The sequence below is a fragment of the Pantherophis guttatus genome, chromosome 5 (genome assembly GCF_059756535.1).
Source record: "Pantherophis guttatus breed Tessera chromosome 5, ASM5975653v1, whole genome shotgun sequence".
In the NCBI taxonomy this organism is placed as follows: domain Eukaryota; kingdom Metazoa; phylum Chordata; class Lepidosauria; order Squamata; family Colubridae; genus Pantherophis; species Pantherophis guttatus.
In genome coordinates, this window is record NC_142067.1 from 13,954,138 (window position 1) to 13,966,669 (window position 12,532).

Here is a 12,532-nt window from a genome sequence, read left to right on the forward strand (position 1 = left end):
TGATCCTGGTGAGAACTGAACTGCCAATTGCAGGCAGCTGGCAGGCAGTAGAAGTAGCCTGCAGTACCGCACTCTAACCACTGCGCCACTATGGCTCAGATTCACATAACAACTGTGTTAAACCTTAACAACTGTGGTGATTCACTTAACAACTGTGGCAAGAAAGGTCATAAAATGGGGCAAAATTCACTTAACAGCTGTCTTGCTTAGCAAAAGAAATTTTGGGCTGAATTTGTGGTTGTAGTCTCAAAGACAAAAATGAAGCACACAGATATTCTGGTAGCTTAGAAAATTAGACTTAAATTAAATTTAAGTAAATGTAAACATTTTCATGTAAGGAAGAGAAATCAATGCACAGATTTACCATGTAGCAGTGGTGAGTTCCTCCCAGTTCAGCCCGGTTCGGCCGAGCTGGTAGCGGTGACAATATGACATCACCGAACCAGTTCTCTTTGTTCGGGAGCTGGGCCCTCCCGCCCACCCCCGCGTTATTCTTACCTTGTATTTGGCCCCGCCCCCAATTTATTGCTGCCTCCTGAGTCCCAGATGATCGGCTAGAAGGAAAAAAAACTGTTTAAACTCTTGCCGCGGGGCTTCAAAGGGCCGCTCTACAGCTGATCAGTGTTAAAAGGCAGCATGGTGGTGGACCGGTGTCTCCAAAAACAAATGAGTAGACCAGTGCCTCCAAAAAGAAATGGGTAGACGGATGCCTCCAAAAAGAAATGAGTAGACCGGTACAGTTCTGCAAGCAGTTAACATCATATCGTCACCGCTCCCGGCTCGGCCGAACTGGACCGAACCGGGAGGAACCCACCATTGGTACTACTCCAAAAAAAGTGGTGTTATTAGCTAGTTTTAGAAAATACACTTTTCCCAAAAGGCTTCCACAATTCTGGCCACTACTGTAGTCTTCCCATGACTGTAGAAACACTGAGGAGAATCAAGACTGGCAAACTCTAGAACACCTACCCTCTGTATATAGAGAGAGATTGCATCTGAACCACTGACTACTTTTTTATTTATTGTTTTCTTAGAATTTCACTTTCATCTATATACTGAATTAAACAAGGGTTAATCTAATTTAATAGTTCTTTTAAAAAAATAATTCCAGCATCTTTCACAAATAATTTTCTAGTTACAGCTGTCAAAATGTTTCGGCAGAACTACTGTAAAATGAAAACAAGCAGCAAATTAGTGGTGAAACATTTGAGCTTCTTTTAGAGATCTGTACTAAGAACATTCCTGTAACAAAATGCATTGTGACTCCTTTAAGTCAGATATGAAGTCTACAAAGTAAAATATTTGGCAGCATTCTTAAAATCCTCATCAAAACCACAGCCTTCTCTTAACCACCATTTAATCAGTTAAACATGATGGAATTTCTTATCTTCCTTGATCAAACCACTCAAAAGGCCTTTTGAAAAATAAAAGAATGCCAACACATGTCTCTTCCATTATATCCACTTAATTTTTTTCAAATTGCCTGGTTCTTGGCAATAACAATTTAACTTTGTTAGACTGCATTTCTGGCATTCACTTGCCACTGTTGGTCAATACTGTAAAAGGTTAGCGGCTTTCTACAGAAACTGAAGAGAACGTGTCTTCTTGCTTCTATAAAGCTTCTTTTTGGAGAATTCTGCTAAAAAAGATATGATTCAGTGGCCTGCAAGGACTGAAAGATTCTGGATTGTTGGAAAAAAAACAGGGAAAAGTGACACAATAATAATCACTAGTTCACACTGTCAGCAAACACTGGTTTACCCTTGGCCCAGAGTGGCAAGATTACAGTAGAAACAGCTCAACTTTCCCAGGGGTGACAAAGTTAGACAAAACATCTATCCATTGCTTTTTCTCAGTCTGCTTTGGAAGGTGAAAATCGAAAATATCACATTTAAGAGACATATCTAACACTTTCCAGCAAAATATATATATAAAGTATGGATGTGAGAAATTAGTGTCAGAAAACACATCTATACTCTAGTGAGTATATTGATTAAAGGCACGAGACTAGATACAGCTTCCATACACCATGTAAAAATTAAGTGATATATAAGCTAACCTGCTTCTGGAGCTTGGTAGAATTTTAGATAAACTGAATATGAGAACCATAGAAATCAAGCTGGCAATTCAGCATAGCTATGAATAATTTGTACCAGATTTATTTTATGCAACTATTATCAATTACAAACACACAGTGGTGCTACAACGCAGAAACTTTAGGGAAGAACCAAAGTCCTGTCCAAAAACAGTAAATTTGGCTTACTGGAGTTGAACCCATATGAGATCACTAAATCCAGAATCTAATGTTACTACCTACATATCTAGCCTGTAATTATAGTTATTTCCAAGTTTTTATGGACAGCATTAATCTACAACAGGGGTGTCAAACTTGCGTCGTCACGGTAGCATCATATGACATATCGAAACTTTCCCTTCGCTAAACCGGGTGGGGGCGGGGCCAGCAAGTGACACATCCCACCCACGGGCCGCAAGTTTGACACCCCTGATCTACAAGTAGCGTCCAAATGGGAAATCAATGACTACTAAAATTATACAGGTGGTCATTCCAAATATTGACATGACTAGACAGACATACGGCACTGATGATATACTAACTGGGTGATATACAAATCCCATTGGCCAAAAATATATTTAATACAATTAAATTAACGTCAGGCAGGAGCCAAACATTACCTTATTAGAATGAGTGTTGCCTGATCTTCCCAGTCTTCATAACCTATTTTACAAAGCAATAAACCAGTTCACTAATTAAGATTTAGTGCCCGCTTTATCCTTAAAGCGCTAGGTGAACACAGAGGTATAATTTTTTAAAATGCTCACAATAACCCTGTGAGGCAGGACACTATTACTACTACTTTACAAATGGCAACCAAAGAAATGAGCAACTTTTTCAAAGTCAACAAGCAAGACAACTGGAAATGCATGACAGGTAAAACCTATAATAGTAACTCTCTAGCCATTTAGCATGAATCCCCCGTTTGTGTGGATGTGGATATGGCTTCTGTTAAGATAACAGTAGAAGCAACAGCTGTATAGATACGTTTTTCTTTGAGATGAACTCAATTTCTTGTAAGTTTATGGATATTGCCCATATAACTTTTATGGCAACAATACTGAGGTGGTTTGCCATTGCCTTCACCCAGGATGATTTTATGACTTTCTAATCTACCCCACCGACTTGTTACTTTTTGGTGGTCTTCTATTAAATGCTAAATATGTCCAACTCTAAACCATTTTTGAGATCATCCAGAGTCAACTATCTGCTCTGGCTTCCAATAATTTAGAAAAAAAACCTCTTCTTTACAGTATGTCCTGAGAGGTTCTACTGTTGCTGCTAAAATTGGAAAGTGTTGGCAAAGTTAGATACTGACAGCCCATAAATGTTTCCAGAACGAGAGACATATTAGTATGTTAAACAAACATAACCTCAGGTTTATGTCTACTAATATCTTCGTAGAACTATGCTGTTTATTTGAAGATACTGAAACTAGTGAGGTGATTATGATAATTCCAAAGAAAGAGTCTCAAAAGATTTCATCTTTGAGTTATTTATTAGGTCTTGGGCTTATTGGAGTTATTGTCTCTTAACTGGTAAAATTTCTATGTACAAAATTATTTGTGTAAACCATGTGGGAATCCTGCTCCCTCAATAGAAGCAATCTAGCCCTAAAGAGATTTCATCCAGATGTGGTCCAAGTTAAGCAGTTATCTAATATTTAAAAATTGGTACTGCCAGTCCATTCTTTCAAGCTTTTTATTAGGCCATATAAAGATAGTTATTTGTGTCTACTATTTAATATCTTGCCTTCAATTTTTTATTATTAGAAGACTGGATATAAGAAGGTTCAGCCTTGGCAAAATATTTATTTTTCCTATAGCAGTTTATTCAAAACCATGGCAGTTTTAGCTTTTTCCTTCTTAGAATATTTACCATTATAATTTCCAAATCTGGGAATAATGATTCTTCACATTTTTTTTCTTGCTATATCTTCCTTGTTAATGGAAGGCAAGAAAAAATAATTCCAATAAACATTTTAAATTTTAAAATCTCTTATTTGCTGTTTGCTTGTTTAAAAAATATCTAATACCAGTAATTTTTTTAAAAAAGAAGTAAAGGCAAACAAACACTAACATGTAATGTACACAAGGTACAGTTTAGCTGGAAAACAGGGCAGCCTACCAATGTCTATTGTAGGGATTGATACTATCTCTAATTGATGTACACCTTTTTACATATACTATGTTTTTAAAAGATTACCAAGATTGAACTGCTAACCTTTGACTCTGATAAGCTATGGATGCAGTCCAGCTGCCCTTAAACACAAAATAATCTTGGCAAGGATAGTATGATTTCTGAAATTCCCTTAGTGATAAAGTGAAAGAGGGTAACAGCTAGCTCAAAGCTGCAAAGTTAATGTAACTGTAAATCTAATAACAGTGTTTTATTCAAGTATATTTAGCCCACAATGGAAAATCTGGTCCTCCCTATTATAACTCTCTTTATTTTTTATCAGTAATCATAGTGGCTGGCTGCAAAAAATTTTTATTTTAGTATAGCTATTCCTTGACTTTATGACCACAATTGAGCCCAACATTTCTGTTGCTAAGTGAGACATTTGTTAAGTGAGTTTGCCCCCTTTTACAACCTTTCTTGCCACGATTGTTAAGTAAATGAGTTTGCAGTTGTTAAATTAGTAACACGGTTGTTAAGTGAATCTGGCTTCCCCATTGATTTTGCTTGTGAGAAGTTCTTAAAGGATGATCTCATGACACTGCAACCATCATAAATATAAGCCAGTTGCACAGGAATTTTAATTTTGAGGACTACCAGTAACACTTGGAAGGCCATATATTCCGCCTGTCTGATTTAAGCAGTCATTTAATCTTGGGAATTAAGCATGTGGACAGTCACCTGAAATTCCAGGAATATCAGCTATCCTGAAGACTTTAAAAAATCTGGAGCAAAAAACAACAAACCAATTCTAAAATGCTCCTGAAAAAAATACTAGCAAACTCAAATTGTTTTTTAAAAAAAAAAATAACTTCATTAAAGTATATAAAACTTCCTCTCAAATAAACATACAGATAATTTTACCTTGATAAGCAGCAACCTTTATTATCCAATTCACATTATAAGCCAGTTTGAACACATTTTTTTTTAGATCTAAGCTCCCATAAAGGGTTCTGGGATCAACAGTTTCCTCTAGACCACAGGTGTCAAACTCGCTGTGTCATGTTGCCGTCACATGATGTTTCACGATGTTTTTCCCATTTATGGAGCTGGGGTGGGTGTGGCCTGTGTGACGCATCCGGCCTGCAGGCCACCAGTTTGACACCCCTGCTCTAGACCGTTATTATAATTTTACAGTGCACCCTCCCCCTGCCAAATTCCTTGATTGAGAACCAAGAATTTATGTACCATACAGAAAATTTTTTCCAGGTATAGAAAACAAACCGTAAGGATAGTACTGGTACTTATTTTTCATACGACGCTTCATGCTCACTTTTGTTATATAGGTTGGCTTTGTACAGGTAGCCCTCGACTTAAAACCGTTTGTTTAGTGACCGTTCGAAGTTACAATGGCACTGAAAAAAGTGACTTATGGCCATTTTTTACACTTATGAATGTTGCAGAATCCCCATGGTCATGTGATCAAAATTGAGATGCTTATGTTTATGACTGCAGTGTCCTGGGGTCATGTGATCACTTTTTGCGACCTTCTGACAAAGAAAGTGAATGGGAAAACCAGATTCACTTAACAGTGTTACTAACTTAATAGCAATAGCACTTAGACTTATAGACAGCTTCACAGTGCTTTACAGCCCTCTCTAAGCGGTTTATAGAATCAGCATATTGGCCCCAATAATTTGGGTCCTCCTTTTACCCACCTCGGAAGGATGGAAGGCTGAGTCAACCTTGAGCCTGGTAAGATTCAAACTGCCAAATTGCAGGCAGCTGACAGTCAGCAGAAGTAGCCTGCAGTACTGCACTCTAACCACTGCGCCACCGTGGCTTAACAACTCACTTAACAAATGTATCGCTTATCAACTGAAATTTTGGGCTCAATTGTGGTTGTAATTCGAGGACTACCTGTCTTTCCCACATCATTCTGGTGTGCGGAAGTGTTGAACAACATCTCTAGTGGAATAGGCAAATCGTGACACTAAGATATTTATGAACTACAACTCCCAGGAAGCATTAGCCACTTTTGAAGAGTGCAGGGATTTCTAGTTCAGCAATAGTTCACATTTCCTACCCTGGTCTGCACATTGATTTTTAAAATAAAATCTGAACCAGGGATTATCCGATTCACACTTCTATTCCATTTTCTGCACGGTGGAGTTTATCCAAGACAGAGAAGACCTCTAATGAAGGGAGAACTCAGCCAAGACTGGAATTCAGCTGTATATTTCTGTGCTTCTCAAGTTTATGAAATTTCTCACACAAGTTGCAAAGGGGTGAGGGGGAAAAGATCAAGTAGGATGTGTAATATGATCCAAGAGTTCATGAGTGTCTGGAGAGCTGGAAGTAAATACACGTAGCAAACATAGACATTGGTTAGCATAGGATACAGTTTTTATGAGTCTAAAGCATTTACAGTACAGCTTTTTTTTTAAAAAAAATGTTTTATCCCCTACCCCCATGCCTGTTTTCCAGAGCCAAACCCTTCGGGAGAAAGGAAGAGAGAATTCTACAATTTCATGGCTTGAAAAACAACTTTGATTGGCACTTGGCCTCACAGAGGAAGGAAGAAAAGAAAAACAGCTTTGGGACAAAGAGCACAAATATTTGAGCTCACTGACTTGCATGTTTCTTCATATTTACAAGAGAAATCATGGTGCAAAGATATAATTAGAAAGAGGTTGCCAAAGTGAGACTTGAGGTTTTCCCCACCCCTCTGTCTCTGAGAGAGAGGGAGGGAGGGAGGGAGGGAGAGCTGAACAAAGGCAAACAACTTTTGCTGTAAGTTGATGCTTTTGCACAGCTCAGCAGTTTTAATTCATTTGCACTAGACAAATAAAAAACATCTCAGCTAATGCATTCAGTTAGCCACATGTACTAAGAGATAAACTGATCGGAATATTGCTAACCAGTAGATGACCAGGTTAATATTGTTAAGAATGGGCTGTGAGAAGTTTGGGGAGGTGGGGGTTGGGGGGGGGCGAAAGCAGACATTAGCAAAGTTTGGTTTATTGTTTATATCGTTTTTGACTTTACTTAACAGAGCTGGAAACAAGCATTACTGTCAAGTACTCCTCCTTATCCCTTCCCCCTCCTCCCTGTGCTCAATCATTACTTAGCTTAGATTCTTACTTGTGTTAATGTCCCTTGTAGGAGTTTAATTGGAGAGTTTCAACTTCGTGCCAGTTTACAAGCTAGCCAGGGTTTTTAACATTTTTTCCCCCCAGCCTGCCTGTTTTCCACAGAGAAGTGGAAGATAAGGTTAATTAGGAGACAGGTGGTCCAAGAATCACTAGTGAATTGCATTGCTGAACAAAGATTAGAATCAAAGTTCCTCCTGTGTATACTATAACCCATATTTCTAATTACTGTAACAAAGTAGCTGCTATTGCCAACTAATGGGATACAGTGTTGAGGCGGTTGCAAGGACTTTTGCCTGAGCTTCACCTGGTAAACAAATTAAATTGTGTTTGGTTTATTTATTTGATTTATGTCCCACCTTGTCAGGAGCTCAAGGTGGGCACAGTGTGTTCTCTTTTCCTCGGTATTCTATCCCACAAAAAGGATGCAATCCAAACATGTCATTCATTTGAATTAACTTGCACATGGGTGCATACGATGATTCAAAGTGTCCTCTCCCCCTTCCTTGGCACCCGCCAACTTGCCTTCCTAGGGAAATTGCTTTACCAAAAATAAAAAGCTGACATACCGAAAACAAAATGTCAACCTCCATCATGACTTTTTTTATTTACAAAAATGCCTTTGTAATCCAAATGGGCCCCAGAAATCTCCTTGGAAATAAACATTGTGAAGGAAACCTCCAGTGATTTGAGGCAGGTACACACACCCCTGCTTGAAAAGCATAAATGTTGCATAAACTAGGAACCACCTAGATGGATACTTCTGAGAGGAGGTAGCAAGATGTTTGTTAAATTAGGGATTTACACAGCAGACATTTTATGAGCAGAAAACTCTATTCACAAGCAGTTACTTTGGAAGAATGCCTGCCATATTCCTGAAATTCCAGTTGCAATCACCCGTCCACCAAAATGTGAAGCCTTTCGTGCTTAGGCATGGTTTTGTTTACCAAGATTTATTGAACTGCCTTAATTCACACAACATATTGACAATCATGATTTCCCCAAGGCATTAGGGACTTGGATAATACAAGCATGCTAAGTGAAAACCAATGACATTGTGGCTTAGCTCCCTTTTAGAACGAGATTGAGAGTTTCAAAATGCAAATTAAATAAGTTGTTAGGTACATTCTATGTGGACAATGACAACAAATTGACCCTTTTCCTTTGGGAAAAAAGTGGGAAATGTCTCTTGAGATATTAACCATTTATAGTTTTTAATATCTTCCATACATTTAAAATAATAGATCCATTTAAATTCAGGGCAACTTTTATTTTATTTTTATTTATTTTTAATTTTATTTTTAAATTTATATACCGCCCTTCTCCTGAAGGACTCAGGGCGGTGAACAGCCAAGGTAAAAACACAAAATACAAAATACAAAATTTAAAAGCAATTTAAAATAAATTAAATAATTTGGCCCAACAGTTTAAATACCCCATTAAAATTCAGATTAAAATTAAACAGTTTTAAAAACTTAAAAAATTAGGCCAGCCCGGCTTGGTGAAATAAAGTCTTTCGGGCCCGGCGAAAAGTTCGTAAGTCCGGGATGGTCCGTATCTCCGGGGGGAGCTCGTTCCAGAGGGCAGGTGCTCCCACAGAGAAAGCTCTCCCCTATTAATTGGATAAGACAAATCTATGCATATGTCTTAGATTTGTATTTCTATGATTACATAAAAACACTAATATGGACAGTATGCATGGATTTCTCTTCAATTACAGTGTAGAAGTTTTTATTAAACTGCTTATGTGCCATCAAGATAGTGCTGACTCTTCGCAATCACATAAATTTTCTCCAATAATTATAGTACATTTATTATTTGGATAGAGTAAAAACAAAGTCACCTGTACTGCTATTAATACAATAAACGTATTTATACATCAACTGAACCACAGTCTGCTAAACTATGGTTTACTGAACTGGATTCATATACTATATGATGTAATGCCTGATTTAGATAACAAGTTAGAGTATAATATGGTTTGCATCATTGTGGTCTAGTGCAATGCATGTACCCAGCCAATGATATGCAGGGAGTAAGGAATGTTCCTTTAATTGTATACTTCAACATAACAAAGATCTCACAAAACATTGATGGAGCATAACCAATCAGCTGCACAAACATATCCATTTTCGCCAAGACTTGTGATGAAAACAATATTTGGAAGACACAAATCACTCAGTCTGATTGTACCAACCCCACTATCCAGCCATTTCTCACTTTTTCAAATTTATTCTTCCATCAGAAGGAATTTATTACTGTGATGGATAATACAGGAACAATAAATTCTGAAGACTGTATTTAGTCCTTTAGTGTCCTTTGTTAAAAGTTCATCAGATGCAAAATCTTAGTATTGTCTAAAAGCATTTTCATTAGCAATAACTATATAATGAAGAAAGCTGAGATGAGAAAAATACAGTGAAATTTTCACACACACAATTATGCTAGGGAGAAATTGATATAGAGACAATATATATAGAGGTCAAAGCTTTGAAAGGGGAATACACAATCTAAACAAAAGAACTTTGTCACAGTATTTGTTCTGAATTTTTCCAAGCTTTCCAAGCTTCAGGGTCAACAGGGCAGAGTTGAAATAATAGGGGAAAAAGCAATAGTATATATATATATAAAAAAAAACAATAGAAATGCAGCAATACAAACATTATAGTTATTAAAATTTGAACACACGTCAGTTTAGTCTCCAACTTAAATCAGTGGGATTTATAAGTGCTTATAATACTGGATGAAATATAAATATGTATGGATAAATTTTAATACAGCCTTCCCCATCTTAGCCCATATAAAGTGATTATAGAAACTGTAGTCCATCTGGAAGGTACCAGATTGGTGAAGGCTGATTTTAAGATATTAAATGAATCACAGTATGATTTCAAAAACCTGCAAATCATGAATCTGCTGTTTTGGCACTTGGATCTATGACACAACAAATATCATTTATCTTTCTGTGATGGAAGTGCAGAAGGCACTGCAGTGTTCACAGTTATTTAGCCATTATCTATTTTTATATTTTATTGCAGCATAAATATTACTAGCATTACTTGTATTTTATTACTAGCACAAGGATTACTACCATTCACAAAGACTCAATTCCTACATCCATATTTACTTACATTAAGCCCTATATTCTAGCTGGATATCAAGCTATCACTTAGAGGTGATCAAAAGAACATCTCCTCCACACATTTTCAAATTTTAATGAACGTGGTTACCTACTATATTTGTTCCTGAGTATCATACACTGTTTTATTCAAAACTGTTTTTCTTATGCATTACCCCAAACTCTTTTCCTCTAAAGAAGTGAGGTCTTAATAAAAAATTTAAAAAAACACACATTTGTTTGGGAAACATTTTGGGAAAAGGCAAAACCACAAGCACCACATACAGGAAAGGCACAATGGGAATGCAACATTACCATACAGTATTCACACAACATGCAATCAGGCACATAATTTGACACAAAAATATTAGGTGTTTTTATTGCCTGTGCCTTTTTTCATATCCCTGAACCACGGGAAGAGATATAGCGAAATGCGACTGTATATTTATTGCCATAAAAAAATAAAACAAACTTAGCAAGCTAATACATATACGTCTATATATACATAATTTCTCCTATATTTGTATGTACATATAGCTGAATGAAGCAGCAGAGAAGCAGAGGGGTGTGTGTGTGTGTATATATGTGTGTTTGTATAAATGTATGTATGTACGTATGTATACTGGTATGTATACCGGTATGTATGTGTATATCTATATCTATATCTATGTATCTATATCTATGTGTGTGTGTGTTTGTATGTATGTATGTGTATGCATATGTATATATGTGTATGTATGTATGTATGTATATATACACACACATACATATATGTATATGTGTATGTATGTATATACGTATATATATATATGTATATACATATGTATATATGTAACTTAAGACATATATATATATATGTATACATATACAAAATTATATATATATACACACACATACCGTACATGTATGTACATATGTACACATGTGTTTATGTGCATCTATTTATAGGTTTTTGAGGAAATCGTTACAAAACCCTCCCAAGGTATAAAACAACCCGAAAACAATAACAGATTATTATTATTATTATTTTAGAGAAGAAGATTTCTGCCCAGCTTCCCTCTCAAAAGGCCTTCTGTGAGGAGGTGTGGCCGGAGCGAAGCAAAGCAGCCCCAGCCGCCTTCCCTCACCCTTTCCTCGGCCGGGTATCCCCGCACCCCCTACCCCCAGGGGTAACCGAACTATATATAACCCGTCATCCTCGGCCAAGTGCCGCGGATGATGGATGTTGTCGTCCTGCGCTTCCGAAAGGAGGGCACCGGCCGGGGAAGGCAGGCGGAGCAGAAACACTCCCCGGCATTTCGGGGACAGAGAGAGAGAGGGGGGGGGGCAGAGTCAGACCCACCTGCCTCAGGACTTTCCGGCAGTTGCTACAGACCCGGCGCCCGTGCCCGCTGCTGTGGCCGTCGCCGGGGACCGTCGGAGGGCAAGACGTGGCGCCGCTGCTTCTGTTCATGGTGCAGCCGGCGAGCGGGGGGCAGAGGAGGGAAGCGGTGGAGGGCTCAGCGTCCGGCTGGCTTCGGAGCCCGACGGCGGCGACTGCAGCCCCAGCAGAAGCGCCTCCGGCCGCCGCCCCCTCCCCCCGCCCCTTCCAGCAGCGCCGCTTGGCTTCCCCAGCCCAGGAACAGCCACTTCCATCCCTCTCTCGCGCACACCCCTCCGCCGCGGCCAATCGCCGCGCTCCGACCACGCCCCCTCGCTCACCCCGACCGGCCAATAGAAACGCCGCGAGAGCGCAAGCCAATCCGGGCTCTTCTCTCTCGGTCCTCATCTCCGGGCAGTCTCCGAGTGAGGGGCGGGAACCCCCAGAAGGTAAAAGGGGGCGGGGCGGAGAGGGAGGCGCACGTCCAGCTGGAAGTTTTGGAGGCTGGGCTTCGTTCCCCCCCCTTCCAACCAATCAGAGGCGCCTCTGTCTAGGGAACCGGGGTGAGCGCGCGCGCGCGCACGAGGGCGGTCACGCCCCCCTTTTGCAGCTCCCGGGGAAGGAAGAAAGCAAAAAAAAGCACAGCTTAGTTTAGCTTCCAAAAAATGGGAGCAGAAAATGATTAAAGTCTAGTCTCGTTTTTACAAGGA

The 12,532-nt window shown here is 38.9% G+C and overlaps 1 protein-coding gene across 1 annotated transcript in view; it reads right to left on the reverse strand.

Moving 5' to 3' along the window:
• The window catches only part of SESN3 (sestrin 3), a 68,860-nt gene extending 56,825 nt beyond the window's left edge, over positions 1–12,035 (reverse strand). Inside the window, exon 1 of the mRNA XM_034408801.3 lies at positions 11,805–12,035. Within this exon, the coding sequence (XP_034264692.1) occupies positions 11,805–11,915 (111 nt within the window). The 5' untranslated portion in view covers positions 11,916–12,035. The remainder of the gene's footprint in view (positions 1–11,804) is intronic.
• Positions 12,036–12,532: the final 497 nt, after the last annotated feature.